Here is a 23,911-nt window from a genome sequence, read left to right as displayed (position 1 = left end):
ATGATTTATGGATTATGGCCTCTGAATGGAAGTAAAGGCAATACTCCAAACACAGGACAAAATCCAAAAAGTTTTTTTTTTCTCAGAGAGAAAGAAAAAGCTATTTTAGGGGGAAACAATATGAAACCCCAAACTGGTTGGTTAATCCTTTGCAAGGCTATACTTTGGATCAATTAGTTTTGCCAGATTAAGCAGTTCTAATGCTCCATATTCCTCTCTGCTCTCACACGCAGCTTGCTGACTCCGGCATTAGAAAAAGTCCACCACCAAAGAATTGATGCTTTTGAATTGTGGTGCTTGAGGAGACTCTTGAGAGTCCCCTGGACTGCAAGGAGAACAAACCTATCCATTCTAAAGGAAATCAACCCTGAGTGCCCACTGGAAGGACAGATCCTGAAGCTGAGGCTCCAATACTTTGGTCATCTCATGAGAAGAGAAAAATCCTTGGAAAAGACCTTGATGTTAGGAAAGTGTGAAGGCAAGAGGAGAAGGGGACGACAGAGCATGAGATGGTTGGACGGTGTCATTGAGGCAACCAACATGGGTTTGGCACAGCTCCGGGAGGCAGTAGAAGATAGGAGGGCCTGGCGTGCTCTGGTCCATGGGGTCACGAAGAGTCAGACAGGGCTAAACAACTAAATGAAAGTGCTTCTTTTAACAATACAGTACATTTTGATGGATGTTTTCACATTCTGCATTTAGAAAACATTAGTTCTCACCACTCTCGTCTAAGCAACCTGCTTATTTTCAGTACATTTTGACAAGTCTGTATGTTTTGGGAAGAAATGCTTTGTTTTAAGAGCAAACTATTGTTTAGGAACAAATCAATCATCTAGTGAATTTTTGTAAAAATAATCAATGCAGTCAGTTTAATATCATTTTCGCTAACAAGTCTTTTCCAGCCAAAATTAGTTCTCCTCTTTTGATAGTATGATAATGCTGATTTTCACTACTTTTAGTTTGGCTTCCAAACTAGCTGTGGGATTCAAACTGCCTTGATCATCCTAATCAGGGGAAGGAAGGAAGGGACTACAAGCTTGTTGATTCTCTTTGACTTCTCCTCAGGTTCTGATAGTAACCACCATGGAATCCATTGCAGCCGTATTCCTAGAGCAGAGATTGGAAATATGCTTTAATAACAGTTGCTTCTTGGGGAATGGGGATGACACAAGGCCAAAAGATGGTGTTGGATGACCTCTTCATCCTTTGGTAATGAAAGGTTGCAGTCTGTCTCCTTTTCTCCTTTAGCATCTACAGCAGGACAACATCCTCCACAGGCTTGGACCGAGAGGGACACAGTTCTAACTCAATTCTCATTTCTGTTCACTGCTCCCAAAGCACACAAAATTAATCTTACACAGACCTGGGGGGCAGCTGTTGGATGGAAACTTAAAAGGAAACTTAAATTTAGGTGATTTGGAAGGTGGCTAATAAGAGTTGTGGGCTGCAGTAATTTTCCTCAGGATTATATTCCCCTTGAAGAATGACATATTGCAGGTACTTATTGAACCAGTGCTACCCATAGACATATGATTTCAGAGGCTAAGAGTGTGACAGACAGCAAAACAGTCTTATCTGGCAAAGACAAAACCCAGTCTGTTACCCACACACTGGTTACCTCTAGATTAGACTACTACAGTAAAAAAGGCGAAAGATTTATACGATCTGAAGAGAAACCAGAGTATGATGGAAATGCATTTCAGGCATCAAATACCCTATAGAGGAAAGAGACAAGACTACTACAGTTCCCCGTCTAAGAAGAATGCCGCAGTCCAAAATTTACAACTGGTGCTAGCTTCAGTCTCCATCATGCCTGTGAAGGCAAGCAACAAAATTCTTTCACACTATTTTTTTTTTTGCATTTCTAATCTTGTTGGCTTATGCTTTTAGGATATTTGTTAAATAAAATGCTTCATGAAGGCCTCTTCCAAAAAGTAGAGAAATATTAAACAAATAAAGTATATGTGTGTTGAAAGTAAGCAGCAAAGTGTGTGAAAAGGTAGCAGAAGCAGCAGGAAAGGAGGAAGTAAGAGAGTAGGCATCTATTATCTTGCTCTGCTACTTCTGTGCTGAAAATCACCCCCCCGATCATATTTGAAACTGAAGTAGATACTGTATCTGGGTTTTGATCACGTGTTTGTAATGTTTAGTTACAGTCTTACTTAATGTCATGCAAGAAAGAAACTGAAAGGCTGAACATATAACAGTATTCATTTATTTATTTACTTATTTACATATTTATTTGGTTTTATACCGCCCATCTGGCTACCAAGCTCACTCTGAATATATAACTGAATGTATAACTGAAGAAGCTACTTGGATGAGTAGCGAAACATTTCAACCTAATAAGAAAGAAGTCCAGTTGCCTTGATTCAACTTCCAGGTAACCTCACCTGGATGATGGAGAATCTTCACAGATAATATGTTCTTTACAAAATGAGTCTACCAAAGAAAGTGCAAAACTGACAGTAACACCCTTAAATGTTCTCTTCATGTGTTCTAAATCGTAACTGTGGAGTGTACACAGGGATATGCTCTCCAGCTTCACCAAACATCTCATTGTTGGCAGGGGAATTAAAAAAAAATTAAACAGGGAAATTCTGAAGAGGAACTCGGACTATATTTAATTTAATGTACCAAGAACCCTGGGCAATCAGGATTTTGGATAGCTTTGTATGGGTAGCCCCTTTCAGTGTTCTGAATGCCAAATTTAATTACCAATAAAAGGGATAATACTATAGTTTTATTTTTTTGTGCAGTTAACAACTTAGTTGGTTCATATCATGAAATATCTTTTCAAGATCAGTAAGTTCAGTTGATTAAAAAAAAAAACACTTAAAAAGCCAGTGTGAAACAACGTACCAACAAAGATAGATACTATAGAATCTATTAATTCAGTCTTAATATTTTGATTACACAGTGAAATCCATAAGACTCTGAGAACCATTTATCTTTAAAGTGCCTTTGGGAAAAGAATAATTTTTTTTTTATTTCAAGCATTAATATATTTTAGTAGTTCCTTAATCAATCAAATGTATGTTAAATTAGCCAAAACCATAAGTGAAGTCAGTACAGTGGTGCCTCGCAAGATGAACACCTCGCGGGACAAAAAACCCACAAGACAAATGGTTTTTGCGATCGCTGTGGTGCCTCGCAAGATGGCTTCTTCTATGGCCGTGCTTCGCAAGATGAATGTTTTTCACAAGACCAATGCCTCGCAAGACAAATGAATTATTTTCGTCTTGCGAGGTTTCCATAGGAATGCATTGCAAAACTGCTTTTCACACGACAAAAATTTCGTACGACAGCGCTACTCACGGAATGAATTATTTTCGTCTTGCAACACACCACTGTAATACATTTTGGTTCTTTGATGTTTCATCACAGTTTTGTTTCTCGATTCCACTCAGATCTACAGGTATTAATGAAAGCCTATACAGGCTACCACCGGATAGCTCCCACCTTTTTGAAAAGGGAGAGCCATGCGTAGCAGCTTTGCCACACTATGTGCAGCTACACCTAGCATATAACTAAAACTAGTTCTTATAGGAGTTTGTAAACAGGACCTCTGAACAGCTGAATTCTATATGAAAATTCCTCAGGACCTTATCCACCTTTCTAATTGAAATGACCACATCCTGTTTTATTCATTTACCCACAGCATATGAGAACATATGCACAATCCCATGGGATGCAACTAAAATTAGACAAGCCCATGAATACATACAGTGGGTTTAGGTGCCACTGAACTGCAAATATAAGTTAAAACATGTTAATTAACATGAACTACTGCGGAAGTATTTGCCCATCCTTTCAACTTTCACCAGCAATAGCACACCATTTAGTATCACTGCTTTTTAAAGCACGTCATTTCAGTTTATCAGTTTTGGCCTTCTATGTTTCAGCCCCTGAAAAAAGAATTTGATAACCACTTTTCCCCCTCAAGCCATCCTTTGCTATAGCATGTTTCCATTAAGTATAACTAAAAACTAACAATTCCCACTGAAATCAGTAGAAGAAAGGGCAATTAAAAACCAAAGACCAGGCTCTCCAGAAGAAAGTAGGAATTGACAAATTTGCTTAGAAAGTGCTGTTTTCATTTATGAGCAATTTTTAGGACAAAGCTTAGATAATGCAGTCCATTACATGAATCTGAAGTGTGTCTATATCTGGAAGAATCATTCCACACTTTGGGCAAGAATGAACTGGGAGATTCCTCTGTTGTAGTTGCCAATCCTGATTTTCTGTTCCTGTAAAGAAAGATTTATTTGATGAGTAACATCACAGTGTCAATATTTGAAATTTTGTGGGTATAAGATGTTAAATTGAGGGAGTGCAGAAATAGTTGCCCTGAAAATGAAACTGCTTTTAAAATTAAGGTTTGGAAAAAATAGTTTACTATAGTTACTCAAAACAAGCAGCCAGTTCTATTTGAGCAAGGTCAATGAATCATAAACATTCTTAGCAGCTAAATGATGTTTTGGTTATGGCTTGGAAATACACAGTAGAGATAATATATGCAAGTCTGATACTTTGCACTTTTTTGTAGTTTCAGTGTCTTTGTACTGCAGTATTCTGCTTTTGTAGGATTCAGCGTTTTCAAATCTTTGATGTTACAGCACTATGTTTACACAAATTCTGCAAAAATGGCAAGTCAGAACAATAACGTGATCAGCATAATGGCAGTTTGCCAGATTGTAGACAAGAAACCATTGGCGTTGTAATATGCAATATGCAACAACAATACATTTTCCTATTGAAAAATTATTGTTGGACCTCTAAGCATTTGGATTTCCAAGACCTTCAGATAAGTCTGTTTACTGTAAGAGTGGAGGTGAAAACAATTTAAAGAGTTACAAATGTGGGGAAAGAAGACACACAGGAAGAAACGTGAATTTATTCACCACATCATTGCAATCCCATGCCACTTCAGGCAGCAGAAATCAAACAACAACATGGATTTCTCTCTGTCAATTAAAACTAGACTGGCTGGGTGAGCACTCAAAGTTTAAAGTTTCCTGTGGTTTTATGTGTAATAATAATATACTTAGAGGATCAGAAAGTTATTTTCTTTAATATATTGTTACTTATAACAACTTTGGAATTTTTAATATGCTTTAAGGCTAAAAGACTACTTAAGGTTATGATGCTTTTTACTTTTAAGAGCTTCAGTACTTTAAGAGATAGATTGTCTGTGGTTCCAACTTTGCTTTTGTAAGTAATAAATTCTTTACATTTTTAGAATGTAACTACCACATTATTTTTGGTACTTGTATCTTTTATGTTCCTGTATTCTGGATACATTTTTTTAAAAAGTATTTGTGCCTACAATTTCCCCCCATAGTTGTAAGATTTTTGGATATGTTCTAACCTTTTGAAGTATTTTGGGCATATGGTGCATAGAAGGAATGTACACAAATAAAGCCTGTAGAATTAGACAAGGTGATGTTGCCTGGAACTATCGCAACAGTGAAAAGACTTATACATAGATATCCAGATGAATTTTGATATGATTGTTAATGATTTGTTTGGTGTCATTCTGGAGTTAACTTTTTTGGGGTTAATGTCAGCTGTGACAGTCACAGGCTTCTGATTCCCCCCCCCCCCCCTTGCAGGTCTATAAAGTTCTGTTGGGTTCTTACGGAGGGTTAGGCTTCAGTTCTCTGATCTGACGAGAGGCTGCCTGGGCCTTAATAGAGAACAAACCATACTGCAAGATGGTAGCCAACCTCAGAGTGGTATAAATATACTAGATGGGCGGGATATAAATCAAATAAATAAATTAAATAAATACATAAAGAAACTTGAGCAAAATCCTGTTGTGCAACTTTGTGCTGGTGTAATCATGTTAGGCACCAAAAACATTTCATTTAAACTTCTGGAAAGTTTCTTATCCCTTCTGCCCAGGTTCCAAGGCTATGTAGGACTTCATCTTGCCCTGGGGAAACTTTTGGGAGTCTTGGGAAGGGCAAGGAAGCCTTTAATAGCCAGAAATCATAGCAGGAGCACCAACCCCAGGATTAGGATTGCGAGAGGAGACCTGGTGGTGATTGTTTATTATTAAAGGCTTCCCAACTCCCATCTCAAAGCAAAAGGGAGCCCTAAGGAGCCTCTGAACCTGAAATGGGGCGAGGGGATAAAAAACTTCCTAGGAGTTGAAATGAAATGTTTCTGGTGCCCAATATGGGTTATGGCGATGCAAAGTTACACCAACAAGATTTTGCCCATTGATGCTTCACTTCTGAAAACTGATTGTGTCTCCAAAGAATGATAATTGTTGTGCAGAAAATAAAGTAGGGCCAAAAAAGTTCAATCTTTGCCGCCGTCTCCACTTGTAGGGTAGAAACTGTATGTCTACAAGAAAGGCAGCACACAGGGAATGAAACCTATCTGTTATGACACTCCTTTGGTGAAGCAAAACTCTCCACAGAAACACACGTGACCCCCCCCCCCAAACGTAGATGTATATCGGTGGCTTTTTGTCTGGGCTTTTAAAAGGAGTTCATTTTGTCCTCTGTATTTTTACAGCTTTCGAATGCCATTTTTTCTTCTGTATTTTGTGGCTATATAACTTCCAGTTACAGTATATCAGTTCGCATGCATCTTTTTCTGTACAGCAATCTATATACAACTTAATAAATTAAAGGTTAGCTATTAAATCTATTAAAAGCCAAATCAAAAATGCCACTCCCACGTTGCCTCCATCTCTTGATCTAGCATGTAACTACATGAAAACATCTGAATTAGTAACAAAGTAAGTTATATGTACAGTAATATATTATGGCCACCATCTATATAATAAATAGTAGGGAATATAAGGCACCACGGTGGGAAGGTAACAGCGTTCCGTGTCTAGCCGCACTGGCCATGTGACCACGGAAGATTAGTCTTCGGACAAACGCTGGCTCTATGGGTTGGAAACGGAGATGAGCACCACCCCCTAGAGTCGGACACGACTGGACAAATTGTCAGGGGAAACCTTTACCTTTTTGGTACATGTCCAGTAATTCCCATATCAATCCCTTGGACCTGTGCAGGTTGGCACAGCAGCCCATCACCTGCAGTCACCCCACAGCTGTCAAAATGGGGCACTTACCAATGAGAAGATTTCAGTGAACCATGTCTCAGTTTTATATATGAATCAATTTTGTTTATGCTAAATTTCTAATTTTTTCTCTTTTAATCTTACCTCCTTGGGAAAAGTGTGATAAGTTATCCAGATTTGATGGCAGTCTAGTGGCATGACGACTCTGCATTTCAGCCAGTGAATTCCTGAAAGAAGAGAGAGAACAACATGCTCTCATTCCTCACTAAGAGAACGGAATACCAAGAGAAATGCCCCCTGACAGGAAAAGGTACAACACACTGTCCCCTCTTCCCTCCATTAAATGGCTCCCCAAAACCCTTTTTTGCCTGTTTCTCACCTGCCAGGCTGTCCATGGTCCTCCTTCTCTGACAGCAGATAAGCTACCTGCACAGCTAACTGCTCTTTTTCCTCATGGATCTTCTCTCGCGCTGCTCTTTCAGCATGGAAGTCAGAACAGTACACCTCCATCTGATCGGGAAAGCAAAAAAGGAACATCAAACCATAACATTAAAAAGACAATTCCAAACCTCTTGTCATAAACATCCCAATTCTCTACAATGAACGGTGCATATTCGTTTGGTGGCAATCTTCCTCCACCAGTCCATGGCTCAGAGGTCAAGATTCTGGCACAAGATACAACCTAGTGCCATTTGAAAGAAAAGAAGGGAGGACAACAACTCTTCTAATATAAGGTGCCAGAGATGTTTCTTGCTTGAGTCTGCTGGTTGTAATTAATGTCATTTCCATTCATTTCAACAGATCTCCACTGCAACTTTATTTGCTAAATGTCTCAGTAGCATGGCACCATTAACTAAGACAAGAGTAAACCAAACTTATGTTTTTACTCTGGCACTGGATACAGCTCAGGTTTCCCATTTGTTTTTAAAATACAGTACTAAAGCAGCACATGAAATTCCCTCTTCTAAAACTTTGCACCATGTAGGACTGTTACTTCCCTTTAGAGGGAAATCTGGAAACCCCACAAAGAGAAAATGAAAGAAGAAAATACTGGAGATGGGGAAAAAAAGACATGCAGGAAATGACTGTCAATATTATAAACGCTGGCTTGTGACTCCCATAAAAGGGTGGCCCTTCTCTTGCCTCCTGCACTTTTCTGTGCCAGGAAAACAAAATTTTGCTTACTGTTTAGAGTTGTCTTCTTTCAACTTTCAGTGTAAGCATACAGTGTTTATAAGATTGCAGTCTTAGTATGCTCTCCTCACCTTCCCTGACTCCCCTAATGAACCTCTACAGACAGAGAGTTATTAGGCAGTTCTTTCAAGTCCTGAACTGGTATAAACTGGTATATGTTGACAGGTAGCCGTACCTGAGCTCGGAGGATAGACACGGTCTCAAGTTCTTCCTCCTGCTTGGCGACAGTCTGCTTCATTTCGTCCATCTGGAGCTGTTTGGCAGCCAGGGCTTTCTCTGCTAGGTCCAGCTTATGAATTAATTCTTCCACCACTGCCTTATCAACTTTTCCAGCCTATAGGAGGTTGAACAAGGGAAACAGAGTAATCATAATTTTAAAAATAATGAGTCACCTCATCAAATAAATTCTTTAGGCAAAGCATAATGGATTGAAATAAAATAATAAAATCAAATTCAGCAATGAAATCCTAAATACTTCCCTAAAATCATAAGAATATTGAACACAAGATACATAATGTCATACCTGGGGAGAGTTAAATTTCTATTATTCCCTCATAGCTAGCTATGCTGCCAGGCCTGGTGAAAGTTGCATCCCAAGAACATCAGGATAGCTGTGAGCTCCCCAGCCCCACCCTTGGCAAAGGGTACAAGGGAGCTGAAGAAGAGAACTAGCTAAATCACTTGGACCAACTACTATAGCTGTTGCACAACATGATTAAATACTTCATGCTAAATTATAAAGGAGATTTCAATGAAACATCTGTTCCAGCATAGCATGATATGTAACCAGTAACCACTGCACTATAAATGGATAACCAAAGTAATGGAAACCAACAGTGTTCATTCATTTCTAAAATAAATACAAAATAAAATGCCTTTGAGAGTGAGAGAGACAAATATATTGTGTATATGCATATAAAAATATATATGAATACATACATATGTATATATACAGTGGTGCCCCGCATAGCGACGATAATCTGTTCAGAAAAAATCGTCGCTATGTGTTCGCCATGCGGGGCAAAAAAGCCCATAGGAACGCATTAAAACACGTTTAATGCGTTCCTATGGGCAAAAAACTCAGCGTTATGTGGAAATCCTCCATGCGACCGCCATTTTCGCTGCCCGGTAAGTGAGGAAAGGGCGCCAAAACACAGTGGGCAGCCATTTTCTTTACCCAGCGGCCATTTTGGAACCACCAATTAGCTGTTAAATAAAACATCGCTATGTGAAAATCGGTAAGCAAAATGCTTACCGATCATCGCAAAGCAATGTTTTACCATTAGAAACATCGCAATGCGATTGCTTTTGTGATCGCAAAAAACACATCGCTATGCGGATTCGTCGTTAAATGAATCGCTCGTTCTGCGGGGCACCACTGTATATATACAATATTACACTATATATAAAACTCTCTCTCTCCCCGCATACATGTCTGATCAGACTGACAAATACAGCTATGCATATAAAACCTGCTTGCAGGTAGAAAAAAAATGAGAGTCCTCTATGTTAAAAAGCGTACTGAAAAACTTGGTTATCTGTTAAGGATGTTAAGACTGCTATCCTGTGCATCTTGTCAAGTAAACATGTTGGGATTGGATTACAAGTTACTGAGGTGGCCACACTGTGCTAAAATACATATGTATTTTAACTCTTCACAATACAAGGTACAGCTGAAAAATCACTTAAAAATCAATGATAAAAATCTTACCATGTTTTGCAAATGTTCCTTCCATGACATTTTACTAGCAGCCTTTTCCAGAGCAAAGCTTACCTCTTTATCTTTCAATTCTTCAATTGTTTGCATTGCATTGTTCATTTCTGGTAGAAGCTTGCTATATGCATCCTGCAGCTTATTAAATTTGACTCTGTTGTCAAAAGAGAGAGAGAGAGAGAGAGAGAGAGAGAAGAAGAAGAAGAAGGAGAAGAAATTTAAAAAACCTTTGTTTTCTATAAAGGAATTATTTTACCATGTTCATGTCCACTTTCTGCCAATAGCTTAATTCCCTCAAAATTTATCCATGGCATGCCTAAGATGAACACATGGCACACATTTTCAAAGAAAGCTTTTGTACATGGAATCCCAAAAGATATGGACTTGTAACAGAATATTCAACCAGGGACCACAGGCAATTCTTGTTCTCCAGTAACTGCAACAGTGTTTCATATTCACATTTTTATATACTAATGTTGGATACATAATTAAGAAAACAGAATGCATGAAGGCACTCTAACACAGTGGTTCTTAACGTGGGCGATAATGCCCCCCAGGGGGCGATTTCATTTTTCAGGGGGGCGGTAGAATGAAAAGGGGCGGCGTGGGGGCGCTGGAGCAGAAGGGGGGCGGTAGGGGGGCGCTGGAGCAAGCTAAACCTGTGAAGATGGCTGCAGCCTTTTTACAGTGTGCATGAATACATATTTTCCTCCAATTTTAATTTAGTTTCAGACTTTTTGTCTTGAAATTTTTAGTTCCTGCATTTGTTTTTATGCCCTTTTTATATTTCTTTTTGCGTCTTAAAATTCACTTGCAACTAAATCATTAAATGTTACTTTTTGGGGGGCATTTCATTTTCTTGGAATTTAATTTTGTTTTCAGGGGTCATTGGATTTAAGTGTCTTAAATAAATAAATAAATAAATAAATAAATAAATAAATAAATAAATAAATAAATAAATAAATAAATAAATAAATAAATCATCACCGCGGGGAGGGGGGCGATGATAACTTCCTCAATGGCTCAAGGGGGCGTTTCTTTCAAAAAGGTTAAGAACCACTGCTCTAACACACAGTGAATAACTACAAAACGTCCACTGTGGACGTTTATATGACTGACCAGAAACGGATTTTGGATCCTCTCTATATTCCTTTCTGGACATTCCATTTCCATTATCAGTAGGGCCAACCAAGAGGATAAAAGAGAATATGTATTGTCCCAGTCATAAATGGAGATCCAAGGCTCACTGTCCTCACCAGGCCATACTCACTTCTCATCGTTTGTTTTGGCTTGCTCCAGCTTAATCTCAGACTGCATGCTTTCCACCTGAAGTTCCAGCTTCTTGATGGTGTACAACAGCTGTTGTTTCTCATCCAAATCACCAGCTTGTGCACAAAGTTGTCTTTCATGAACCTGGCATCTCAAAAACAGAGGAAACAGAATGTGTATCTTTTTACAAATACTTAATATGTCATAGAACACAGGCTTCTAAATGCTTCAGGGCCGTTTCACAATTTATGCAATAATTGCACTCATTGTGGATAAACTTCTGCATGCTAAGTATGACATTATAGTATCCTGGGAATTCTATTCTGAACTGCCAGAAGTCTGCAGTCTTAGGAAGCAAGAATACTCAGGAAATGAGGCATTCATTAGAGGAACTAATGAGAAAAATCTGCAATAAATTTTTGAAAGTCATCTTACTTGCTACTGGTGAATTTCTTCTCTTTTCCCTTTCAGGAAATACAGCACATCTGGTTTTGTAGGAAGGGGTCAATATAACAGGTTTTAGATTCTTGCAGGCAATACTAAGTTGTTTCCTTCTTTTTCCATGTGGACAGATACTTCCTCTATGCCAGTAGTTCCCAGCCCTGGATCCCCAGATGTTCTTGGACTACCAGAAATCCTAGCCAGCATAGCTAGTGGTGAAGGCTTCTGTAAGTTTTAATCCATGAAAACCTGTGGACCCAAAGTTGGGAACCACTGCTCTATGCAGTATGTTCTTACAACTGCCCCTACATTCTCCATTACCATCCCTTCAGGATTCTGTGGCAGATGCAGTCCCACACATCACCCTGAACTCCTTCCAACTACCTCTCTGACCACAAGTTCTGGGGACCCTTTAATCAAACTGCAGAGGAAGGCCAATCTGAGTTGGATTTCTTTGGCAAAGAAAGGCCAGTGTTTAGCTTTTCAAGAGAGAGTAGCCTTTTAGCCTGATGCCTCTTAGCTTGACTCCTTAATTCTATAAAGAGGACAGGCTGTTACCTGCTTGGTGGAAAGGAAAGGGATTCTGTATACATTGAAAGATGTTTTTACTATTTTTGCTGGTTAGTAAAAAATATGTACCTTTCAACTCATGGTTAAACACAGTATACGTAATCCTGAAAACTATAGCTGATAATGAGATATCAGCTGTACATTGGAAAAATATACAGTACTTTTTTTGTCTGAAAGTCTTAGAACTGCTCTGGCCACTGGATTCATGGAGGATTCTCAAACTTGAAGTCTCTAAAAATGAATCATCCCAGCTTTGCATAAAGTTAAAATAAACTCTGGATCCCAGCTGGAGAGAGGAAGCAGGACCCACTGGGACAAAAACATGGAGTACTTAAGGAAAGGAGACAAATAGGATAGAGCAGTAGTATTGAAGAATCACCAGCAGCCAACTGCATGTCAAGTAGCTGGCAGAAGGAGGGCAATGTTTCAAGAACACTAGATTGGAAAAAGATGGTGTCTTCTTTAACAACCAGCTGCATCCCAACAGGTCCATCCCTGATGAATTTAAAGAAGCCCCTTACTTTTCTTGCAGCTTCTTCTGGATCAACTCTGCCTCTTTTAATTTGGCATGTGTCTCCTGAAGTTCTTTGAACAGAGCAGATACTTGCAGGTTTAGAGTTTCTACCTCATCGCCAACCTGCAACAAACATAATTAAAAACCATCTGATAAAAACAGAGCACTTTCACACTGTTCCACTGAATGGTGAAAACAAGAAAAGCATGTCAATACTAACACAGAGTTCAGGAATGTCTGCCTCTAGATCAAGAACAGGGAGCCCTGGCCTGCCAGCCTCCTCCTCCCTTTATCTCTGATCCGTGGCTGGAGAAAGTGGATTTCCTCTTCTTCCTCTTTTCCAAACACAGGAGGCCTTTCTGGAGGGTGGGGTGTTGTTGGGGGAGGAGGGAAGGGCTAACAGTCTCCAACCTGCAACCAGCCCCAGATTAACCATTAAGCAAAATAAGCACATGCTTAGGGCGCCAACAAGGAAAGGGGGAATCACAGAGTTTTTTTCCAGTGCCGGAATTACTACTTAAATTTTTTTGTTGTGGATATATATTGTAAATTTATATATTGGACAACATTTTGTGATGTGAAGCAATCTATAAGTACTTTAAATAAAGTATCTTTAGCCACCTTTATCTGGACACTATTATTTAACTCATTTTCCTTCTCTTTTACATGCTTGGGGGCAGGGGTAATTAGGATATCCTCCATTTTATGACTTTGTACTTCAGATGCCCAGCACTGGCAACCACATGACTTACAAACATCTGTGGATCATGGCAGCGCCAAGCCCAGGTTGGAATGACAAAGGAGAGCTGCTTTTCCTTTTCCATTCCTGACCTACAAGTGACCCGAGCTGGCTCCCCTTGCCTCTTTATTCCGTGTCTATATGGGTAAGACCAGAACAACTGGACCATTGCTTAAGAGGTGGTGCCATCTGTTGGTGCCAACTGAGGCCATTTCACTCTGCCTACCAGCTTTCACAAAAGCAGGGCTACAGCATCACTCCGAATGTCACAATTGAGCCGTTCTGAGACACAATGCTTGAGATCAGGCCTCACATTAAGAGGCAGGATGTATGCAAGTGGATGCATGAGAAGCTGAAGGAAGTCCATTCTGCCCATCAAGTTAAAAGTGTTCCAGACTCACAATGGGAAGAGTCTCATCAAAAGCTATGAGTGGGCATATTTGACAAGGAGCATGCATAAATAAGTGATACTTACACTTTCTGCTTTCCCTTTTTCTTCTTCTTTTTCAAGTTCCGTCTGAGTGCCTCTCTCCTCTGCTTTATTTTCCATCCCCAACACTCTGAAAAATGAAAGAATCCCATTTCAATTTAAACATCTTGGGTCAGATCCAAAGAACAATGTATGAAGTGGGGTGCACCTCTTTCTAGCTAAATAGCCTCTGGAAATAACTCTTCCTAAGATCAGGAACTCTGCCAAACAGGGTGGGCTGTGGCACAAGAGACTGCTTAGTGAAGGTATTCTTGCCTGATTTTCTGTAAGCCAAGACATGCCCCATTCAGCACAGCTCCCTGGACACTCAGAGGGATTTCAGAGCACAACTTGAGAGAGAGAGAGAAGTGGATGGGAAGGCATTGGTGAATCACTGCAAGTGATCCCTAGTGGAATCTTTGCTTGATGGCCAGAAAAACCTTATGTCACAAAAACGTTTACTGCTAAATGAAACCCCCTTTTCAAGCTTTGAAATGGCAATTGTTAAAATCAAAATGCAATTTAGGTTACTAGAGAATGCAAAAAACGAGATTGTACAGCGAATCCCTTTCAGCACACACAACAATGAATGCTGAATCAGGGCCTGGAAAAGTTATTTCCGGATTCCCCCACGTCATGCTAATGGTTGGTTACTTAAGGAAAATAAAGCCCTACAAGCTCTGTTGTTAAACACTGTTTTAAGTACAGGTCTTTGGAACCTTACTGAAAGATCTTTCTTATCTATCTGTCTGTCTTCTTTCTCCCCATAGAGAACCCAGGGCAGTTCACACCAATTAAAATCATGCAATAATGGCAAGCTAAAAATACCATACAAAACAATATATTAAAAAAACAATTAAACGTTGGTCAAGATTAAAAACCATTTTAAAAACACTTTTAAAAACATTTAAAAACATCTAAATTTCAAAACCAAAGCTTTCTCTAAATCCCCATTTATTGCTTAAAAACCTCTCTGAAAAGGAAGATCATTTCCTGACAGTGGAAGGACATAAGGAAGGGGGCCAATCTGGCTTCTCTGGGCAGTGGATTCCACAAAGAGATTCAAAGAGAAAGAGTAACAACTATAAATTGTCAGTACCTGTCCTTAAGTTCCTGCACCTCCTTTTCTAATGCTTCCCTCCTCTGAGTCTCGCTCCTGAGAGAATGAAGCAACTGGCTGACCGTTAATTCTTCAGTTTCCAAATATTTTTTTGTTTCATCCACAGATCTGCTCCTCCTTTACAGAATCATTAAAAAAAAAAAAATTAGAAGGGCGGAAAGACACCCATAAGGGGAATCGTAGACACAGGCCAGTGAGGACCAAGCATAATCAGAACCCCGAGAAAGTTGTCTACTTTTGTAGCTGAGAACCCACCAGCACAACAATGAACTCCATTATGCTGAATATGCATCTTGGGATATATGACTTTTCGCACGTCCTCCACCTCCAGCCCACCAAGTTATCCTTTTTACATTTATATCCTGCCTTTCCTCCTGTAAGCTCAAGGCAGTGAGTTTGACCCTCCTCTTCCCCACTCTGTCCTCACAACAACTCTGTCGAGGCAGGTCAGACTGAAAGAGAAAGTGATGGGTCCAAGATCTCTAAGTGACTTTCACGGACAGGGATTTGAACCCAGGTCTCCTGCATTCTAGTCCAATAGTTTAACCTAACTACGTAACCTTGGGTTCCAGCACTGAGAGAGAAAGATCATAAAGCCCAAAATAATTTCCTAGTAGATAAAACAGCTATTTCCAACACATTACTAGCATCAGTTACTCTAACAGTTACTAACTTAGCACTTACTTTAACAGTTATACTGGCTTAACCTGGTACTGTAGGAAGTTGTTTTCCCCCCTCAAGAGAGACTAATGTTTGAAACCGGTTTGGAATTAAAATTTTAAGACACTGGACCAATACTTTTTTTTAACTTATGAATTTTAGTAGTGCTTTAATATTTTAATTGAATGGTGCTTCACAGAAACACTGCAAGTTTCTATCTACTTTTCATTGTATCTGTCTTTACTCCCTTTCAACCATGCTGTGAGCCACTTTCAGATAAAGTTCAAATACATAAATTTTCGTTGTCAGACAGCTATTACCGTCAGAAACTTCTTTCTAACATTTAGCTGAAATCTCCTTTCCTATAATTTGAACCCTCTGGGTTTGGGTCCCAGTTCCTGGAGATGGAGAATATAAGCTTGTTCTGTCTTGTGATCTCATGCAGAAGAGAGTCCCATCCTTCTGATCTTTTAAAATCCAATGCACAGTTGTTCAGAAGGTGGGCCTGTTATTTTCAAACAAGTTTATTGACACTCAGGTGATTGTAGCACTCCTTGCCCTTTTTTCACACCATTTCCGCCTGTCCTATCTATCTAACATCCCTTTTTAGATAGGGCCATCTGCCTTACAACAGAAAAATATCCTAGGCAATATTCCAAACATGACCATGTCAGATGTCTATTTAATGTTTTCCTCTTTTTTTAAAACTCATGTTTACTTAGCAGAGAAAAATTCACCAGAAAGGGCAGTTCAAAATCAAATAAACAAGCCAAACTAAACCAAAAAATAGTTTTGGGCCATATTAAAGGGTTTTCCTTACGCATAAGTAGCTGAGTCACCAGTTTTTTTGCCACTAAGATTTTGATGTTCTTTTAAAGCAACATTTACTTCTCCTTCCTGTGGAAAAATGGAAGAACAAGCAATGTGGATAGTTACATGTGCATTTAGCTAAATTAAATAATTTATTTTAAATAACATCAGACAAAAAACCAAAACTAAAACAAAGAAGAACAAGAGAGGAAAACTTCATGGCACCTTAAAGACCAAGGTGCTATATTTTAATATTAGCTTTCATGGATCAAGCCCATTTCTTCAGATATGACCTTAAAGAGGAAGGCACTATATTTTAGTATGAGCTTTCATGGACTTGATCCATGAAAGCTAAAAAAAGTGCCTTACTCTTTAAGGTGCCAGAACCTTAACGTCTCTCTCTCTTTTTTGTTTTTTGATCTGATATGCTTACACAGACTAACTCGGCTATTTCTTTGAAAACTACACTTATTTTAAATGTCACCTACAAATATACACCAAGTATTTAAGAACAAGAATGAAAACAAACTAGGTCATTCACCCATTGTCTTCCATATTAACAATAGCCATTTTTCAAATATTGCCACTAGTCTGTACAAACATCAGCTTTCCTAAATAGTAATGACAAATTGTCAAAGTGTTAGACTAGCCAAGTAACTTGAATAGTACCAGAAAAATGGAAAAGGATGCAAATGGGGCCAAAATACGGGCTGAAATCTCTGTACTATTGAATTGACCTCTTATCCCTTCTCTTTTACAAGATGCTTTGATTCAGAAAGTTATGTTTTCCCTTTCCAATCTAGTTTCAAGTGGGGGGAGGCTTTTCCAGCTGTTATGGCTTTATTATGATCTCCCAAGGACACTGGCTTATCTTTTAACCACCAGATAAAATCATGTTTTAATGAACCAGGTACTGCAATGTTTTGCATTTTATCTGTTGTATGTCTTATTGCTAGATCTGTGGTGTTTCCTGTTGGCTTGCTCTGCATCCTGCTTTTTAACTTTGGGCATATTCTTTGCTACTGTTGTAGACTGAGCTATAATCAAAGGCTGTGTATAAATCACAAGTGGGGAACTTCTAGCAATCCAGAGGTCAGACTTCAACTCCCATAAGCCCTAACCAGCATAGCCAATAGTCTGGGTGCTGAGAATCAGAGACAAACCACATCTGGCTGGGAGGCAAATGTCTCTCTTCCTATATAAAGCAGCAAAGGGGCATCAGCAACCCAAATACTGTGGGGAGAGCCTTGAATCTACAGACCACATACTGGGGTGGCCTCAAACTGAGTCCTTTGGGTTATATGCTAACTGTGCCTTAGAACAGAACAGTATTTTCTCAGTTCTGGTACAAAACCTAGTATTAATGGGAGATTTTACAGCTTCTCTACAGTTAGGGTCTCAAGGAACATATCCTAAAGGGAAAGTCCAATTATTAGCATCTCTTTTTTAATGGTGTGTCTGTCGGGGTGGTGGTGGTAGAAGAATAACTTACATGCATCCTGATCTCAACGAAGGAGTCTTCCGCAGTGGTACTATTGAGCTTCAGCTGCAGCTCTGAAATTATGGCCACTAGGTCTGCCTTTTCTGCCTGGAGCTTGGTCACCTGTGTCCTCAGCTGCTCCAATTCTTGTGCCATCTCTTTTTTAGGAATGCTGTTTCCCTAGGAGAAGTGATCAGCAAGGGAAGGTGAGTTGACCCAAGCACACTCAGCAGCTCCAAAAATAGACAGTCAAGGACATCCCATGTTTTGCCCCAATAATTGCCTAGTTTATCATTTGCTGATCTGGTGTACTAAGATGGAACTCTCCTCAGTATGCCTATCCTTAAAAGTACAAGAAGTGGTGACTGAGAAAAGAGCCATTAGCACTGTGGTGTTCTGACATGAGAATACTCCCTCTGTCACTGTGGCACCTGTAAAAATTTGGATGCAGCCTCAATCCTCTATAAAGCATAAGGCTATTATTACATATTTCTGCTAAGATCAGCAGAAACAAGTTCATGAAAAATCAGGCTGGATTAAACAATAACTAAAAGCCCAAATTGTATAATACATGTTTTGCCATCTGTAAACTTTACAACAGCCTTCCATTTAACTACTGTGGAGTTTTTGGAAAGCAACACAGCTGTTTCTAGGCAGAAAATCTCTGAAGTTCATGCTGTGGAAAGACACAAACAGAACAATGTGGGGGGAAAAAAGAGAGAAGCGTAGCTTCTCTCAAGAGTCAGGAATCTGACATCTCAACGAGGCTACTAGTTGTCACAATATCTGAGGAATGTTTATATGTACAGGTACAACATTTTACAGGTAAAGTGCAGGGCAGAGCTGGCCCAATTCTGATCAATCTCCAAAATGCAGAATTGTCTCATTTCCCCATAGCTTGGGGGGGGGGGGGAGAGGAAACTAAATAAGCAACCCTTTGCCAGCTCTACTGTGTGGCACCCTACTCCACCTAGTAACAGAGCAGGACCCATTGCTGGGATTTCAAATCCAGAAACGAAGGGTGAAATCAACCTTTGAAAGGGGAGAGCTCTCAACCAATGAAACTCTGGAACCCTCTGGCCCTGGGTATCACAATGACTTAATAATCACAAGCCTTGGAGAAAATAAAGAACCAACATTACTTGCTCAATGTTTACACATTTTCTACATTTCTAGTATGACATATTGCAAAGACTGTTGAAATATATAGGGCCCATGCAGTGCAATCCTTAATACATTTATTAACAAGTTCCACTGAATTTAAAAAGGCTAAGAATCATGGCATTTAAAAACCATCTGTTCACCTCATCTATAGCTTTTGTTCTTCCATCAGACAATACATAACCTATTTTTAAAAGCAAAGCTAACTTTTCTTGAGGTGCAGAACTACACTCTGTTCACACACACACACACACAGACATTTTATTTACATTTGTCTGTCCTTTTTCTTCTAGAGTTTGGAGCTCCTTTTTCAGTGCTTCATTTTCAACACATTTGGTGGCCAAGCATTGCCTCGCTTCCTTGAATTTTGTCTCATAAAACTCCCGCTCTTCTTTCAGCTTCTCTCTCCATGCAGACAGCTCCTCAAACCTATCTTTCATAGCTTGGTTATGCTGTCGCATGGCTTCTGTTTGAAATGCACAAATACAGCATCAGTGTGAGTCAAAACATTACAGCCCCTTTCCTCTCAGAATCTGATTATCATCTTTGTTTCTTGTGGTGCAAACACAGGACATAGTTGTTGTTTTAAATGTTTTGTGCTGTTCACTACACAAGGCTCTGCATAAAACAGTCTTATTAAAAATAATAATCATTTGTCGTCAAGTCAATTCTGACTTATGATTACCCTTTTCAGGGTTTTCCAGGTAGAGAATACTTAGAAGTGGTTTATTAGTGGCAATATTTTACTGTCAGGCTTTGAGAAACTCTCTTCCTTGTTAGCTGACTCATACAAGTTAGAAGTGTATTTTCTATAACCATATGTTTGCAACATGTGCTAAAACAAATGAGAACTATGTACCATCTATTGCAGTGACAGTAGGAGTGAGCATCTTATATAAATGCACACTAATTGGTTTATAATTCTGCAAACTAAGCAAATAAGCACTGCTCTTTCGCAGTGGTTTTAAGCAAACAAATGACTGTTGACTGATCAAACTTAGGATTTCCCATTGGTCAGTTCCTTATCAGAGGAAACTAGCCACAAGTTGTTTGGATTAGCAGCCATTGATACTGGGGTGGGGGTAATACAAGAGAGGTACCATGTGGCCTGTAGGCAGCAAGTGGCCTGATTCAGCCTCCCTGATCCATACGAAACCCTTCACTTGAAACCTTCCCCAAGAGGCTGGACTGATTACAATCATTAAAAATTCTCATTCATTTGACTTTTCAACACACAGACAATCCACTTTACAATGAACAGAACTGAACTCCTTCTACTGGAGGAAAGGAAGCTCCAGATCCAACTCAGTACAGGTCACAACATGAAATAACAGGAACTAGTACTACAGTCAGCAGGCTTATCAAAATGCATGTGTTTTTGCTTGCATGATTCTCTCTCCTTAAATGACTGACTCTTGTGGCCTCATGAGAAGATTACATTCCACACAAGAGCATAGTTTAGAAACATTATGCTTTGGATTACTACTGCCAGAAACCCCCAGTCAGGATGACCAGTTGGCTGAGGAGTTCTGGGAGGCGTAGTAAAAAAAGTAACTTTTCCATGGTATGCAAAACCAGCTCTTTCTGTACAAAGAAGAAGCATGGTGTTCACCATAATGGGAAGCCAACAGATCAGGATTGGATGGTGCCAGCATTTGCCAAGGACAGAAATTTTGATTTGCTATCCTGTTCTTTGGAAAACATAATAAAAATTATTTCACTTGAAGGCTACATCCAATCATGCTGGACAATATGAATTTATCCAGCTAAACTTCTGGAGAACTTTCCATGTTGGGAAAAAAATCATACCATCAGAAACCAGGCAGCAGTCAAACATCTTTTACACTGCTCCAATGGGAAAAAATTAGTTTCTGGATTGCAACCCCCAGAATGAGGGACACAGAAGGAGCCTCCCTGAAAAATGTGAGGACTACAATCACATGCAGATAGCCCCGAGCAACAACAGTGTTCTGTCGGATGATCCTTCCACTCTAAGCAGCACCACTGGATTGCTTCTAACACAAACAAGACAAGGAGTAGAACAGCCAGAATGTCCCAATGGCCAGGCTGGCTGGGGGAATTGGGGTGCTATAGTCCAAAAAGCAACTTTTCCAAGCTCTGTAATATATCACAGCAGTCATAAGTTTTTCTGCCTGCTCTCAGTAATGTACATAATGCTTTACAAGTGAATGACCAGCACGGATTGTTTACACCTAAAGAAAGGAGGGAGCAGCAGATCAGGTGCTTCAAAAGCCTGCTGTTCAGGTCTCCCAGGTGGTTTATTCTACAAGTTCAACATTCAGAGCAATAAGCTTGAGTAAACTAAGCATTCCAGGTGGTAGCAAGATGACTTCATGCATATTTATATCCCTGAGCAAACTCAGGACTGTGACAAAAATGCAAAAGCAATGTTAGCTTTTTACCTTTAAGCTCATTGTTCTCAGTGATGAGCTCCTTCATCTGCTGCATCATTTCATCAACGGACGTCTCGATCCCTGGAGACGGCAGATTTGTGGGTCCATTTTCCAGCTCAGTCTCACTACACTGCCCATTTTTTGCAAGACCATTCAGCCTCTTCTTGGACATGACTGGTTACTTTGCAAAAAAAATTGTAAAAGGAAATAAATAAATAAATATCATAATACACCTTTCCATTGCTGTTTAAACTGTGAATGCATGGGGTGGGTGGAAGAAAAATTACTTGGACTATTATTTTGGATCAATCAACTTTGTGATAATTAGAGAATATTTTAAAAATCTATCAACTCATCAATGACTCTACTCACCGGTCAGAACAATGTGGCAATTTTCCTTCCCCCTTACCTGCACACCCAATGGAGCAGCTGGGATTCAAGTATATTACTTGGTGTTCATACTCCACAAATTCTGGCATGCTCACCAGCCATAGCTCTCTTACAGGTATACATTTAATGAGACTGAATTGTCTCCAAGAGTCACAATTTGGTCAGGATTCTTCATTGCATGGAACAGCCCTAGAAATTTACATCACAACTACACACCCAAGGTTTTTTCTGACTAATAGTATGCATGCAGTCCCTGGAGGGCAGAGCAGTGGGATACAGCTTCCAGAATCCCTCAGCCAGCACAGCTAATGGTCACTCTGCTTGGGAGTTGTAGTCAAGAAGCATGACTCCTTCCAGCTCTGTGGGAGAAGGGCAGCTAGTCATCGTCTCAGTTGCAGTGGTGTGGTGAATGGACACACTCTTGTTCTTCTTCCTCATGGTCAGTGAACAACAGAGGTCAGTGTCACACACTTGCCTTGCCCTGCAAGACTGAGAACAGCTGTCACTGTTAACAGGATAGTTAAATGCTTTTAATCTCTGGATTTAAAGGTATCTTTCCACAGCCCCATGCTCGGGTGTGAATTAACTGCAACAGTTGGCAAGCCATCCATCTGGAGACCCTCTTGCCATTCTGCTGGGGGCTAGATTTCTGGTGGGGCTGGGGGCTAGATTTCTGCTCCTTGGTCTTAGAAGTTGTTTCTGACTTCTGGTAGCAGTTTTGAGGTGTGTGAGATGTCCGTGCGCTTTACCATTGCCACACACACACCCTCCTTGATTATGGTCAAGTGGGGATGTGAACCCAAATCTCCTCAGCGTCAGTTCAGCAGCTCTGAGGACCCTGTAACCTGCTAAAAGCAGCTATGGTGGACAACTCTGAAAGGCTCCAGAGCTACTGGGGCCTTATCGGCACTTCTTGCTATGCGTTAAGAAGTGGATAGTGGGTCCCTCTTGAAGGCAGGACGGGCTTTCCCTCCCGGACACAACACGGGAGCCCGATTTCGCTTCTTGCGGCTGTCTGCCCCACACCCACAACGCTCCCCGTTTAATCCGGCGTCCATTCTAATCCCGGCAGGCTACAGACATACACATAACATGATCCAGATTCCTTTCAGTCCGCGGCGAGTTTACTTTCGTTTTCCCAACGAGCGGCTAAGGGGGGTGGGTGGGCTGAAAGAAAGCCGGGAAGAGACTTTCCCCCGCCTCGTCTCCCCAAAAACTCAAGAGCGTGGGCTTCCTAAACCCACCTACACCCCCACCCCACCCCACCCCGTCCCGCCCCGGCTGGGTCCTCCTGGCACCTTCCCGGCCCCCCAACACGCTTCCTATCGCGAAGACTGCCCCGCCCTCCGACCCCCAATGTTCCTCGGGAGTAAGCCCCACGGAACTCAAAAGAGGACGGGCTGCCGTGTAAACAGGCACGGGATGGGCCGCCGGAGGAGGAGGCAAGGAAGGGCGTAAAGGCTGGGGAAAGGATCCCTGCTCGGCGACTGAAGCCCTCCGCTTACCGGGGCGGCAGCAACTGCAACCCGATCGTTTCTTTCCGTAAAAGCACCGGAGGAGCGCAGAGGGCAGCTGCTCTTTCGCTTTCCCCGCCCCTGGCAGACCTTCGCCCGGCGGCGGCGGCGAGCGAGAAGTAACGGGGGAGAAGTTTCTCCGGCCCTCGCCTTGCCCCCAGTCAGCTGACGGAAGCCACGCCGCCCTCTTTTCCCGGGGAACCGCCAGGCGTCGTCACGGCCTTGTTTTCCTTCCGCCAGGGCAAAGAAGGGGGAAGCCTCGGGTGACATCATGACACTTGCCCCGGCGGGACGCCTCCCTCCCTGCTGCGCACCGGTCACCCCGGGGGCGGGAGGCCCCTCTTCGCCACCCCCGACCTGCGTGTCCACATCCACCCCGCACTCCCTTGCAGGTCACCAGCTGCTGG

General features: G+C 40.8%; 1 protein-coding gene across 2 annotated transcripts; it reads right to left on the bottom strand.

Annotated features, from left to right (window-relative positions):
* Nucleotides 1-2,193: 2,193 nt before the first annotated feature.
* Nucleotides 2,194-23,660, bottom strand: OPTN (optineurin). Of its 2 annotated transcripts, none has more exons than XM_020797790.3 (14): nt 23,496-23,660; nt 21,610-21,781; nt 19,456-19,652; nt 18,038-18,205; nt 16,556-16,632; nt 15,055-15,192; nt 13,962-14,046; nt 12,755-12,870; nt 11,224-11,373; nt 10,014-10,107; nt 8,415-8,573; nt 7,425-7,555; nt 7,190-7,272; nt 2,194-4,250 (listed from the first exon to the last, which is right to left on the bottom strand). In XM_020797790.3, the coding sequence occupies exons 2-14, from the start codon at nt 21,770-21,772 to the stop codon at nt 4,126-4,128; spliced, it is 1,686 nt and encodes a 561-aa protein (XP_020653449.3). In that variant the 5' UTR covers nt 21,773-21,781; nt 23,496-23,660; the 3' UTR covers nt 2,194-4,125. The 2 variants fall into 2 exon arrangements, with proteins under 2 accessions (XP_020653449.3, XP_078250391.1); XM_078394265.1 differs by lacking the exon at nt 23,496-23,660 and adding an exon at nt 23,076-23,153.
* Between the last annotated feature and the right edge of the window lie 251 nt (nt 23,661-23,911).

The sequence above is a fragment of the Pogona vitticeps genome, chromosome 5, assembly GCF_051106095.1.
Source record: "Pogona vitticeps strain Pit_001003342236 chromosome 5, PviZW2.1, whole genome shotgun sequence".
In the NCBI taxonomy this organism is placed as follows: Eukaryota; Metazoa; Chordata; class Lepidosauria; order Squamata; family Agamidae; genus Pogona; species Pogona vitticeps.
This window is presented reverse-complemented; position numbering and strand designations above follow the sequence as displayed.

What these genes read in the sequence shown, in the direction of transcription:
- OPTN (XM_020797790.3), bottom strand. Translation starts at nt 21,772, where the DNA reads ATGTCCAAGAAGAGGCTGAATGGTCTTGCAAAAAATGGGCAGTGTAGT. An exon ending in CAGAAGAAGCTGCAAGAAAA is followed by an intron (nt 11,374 to 12,754) that starts GTAAGGGGCTTC and finishes TCTGTTTTTGAG; the next exon opens with ATGCCAGGTTCATGAAAGAC. An exon ending in ATCACACTTTTCCCAAGGAG is followed by an intron (nt 4,251 to 7,189) that starts GTAAGATTAAAA and finishes CTTTCTTTACAG; the next exon opens with GAACAGAAAATCAGGATTGG.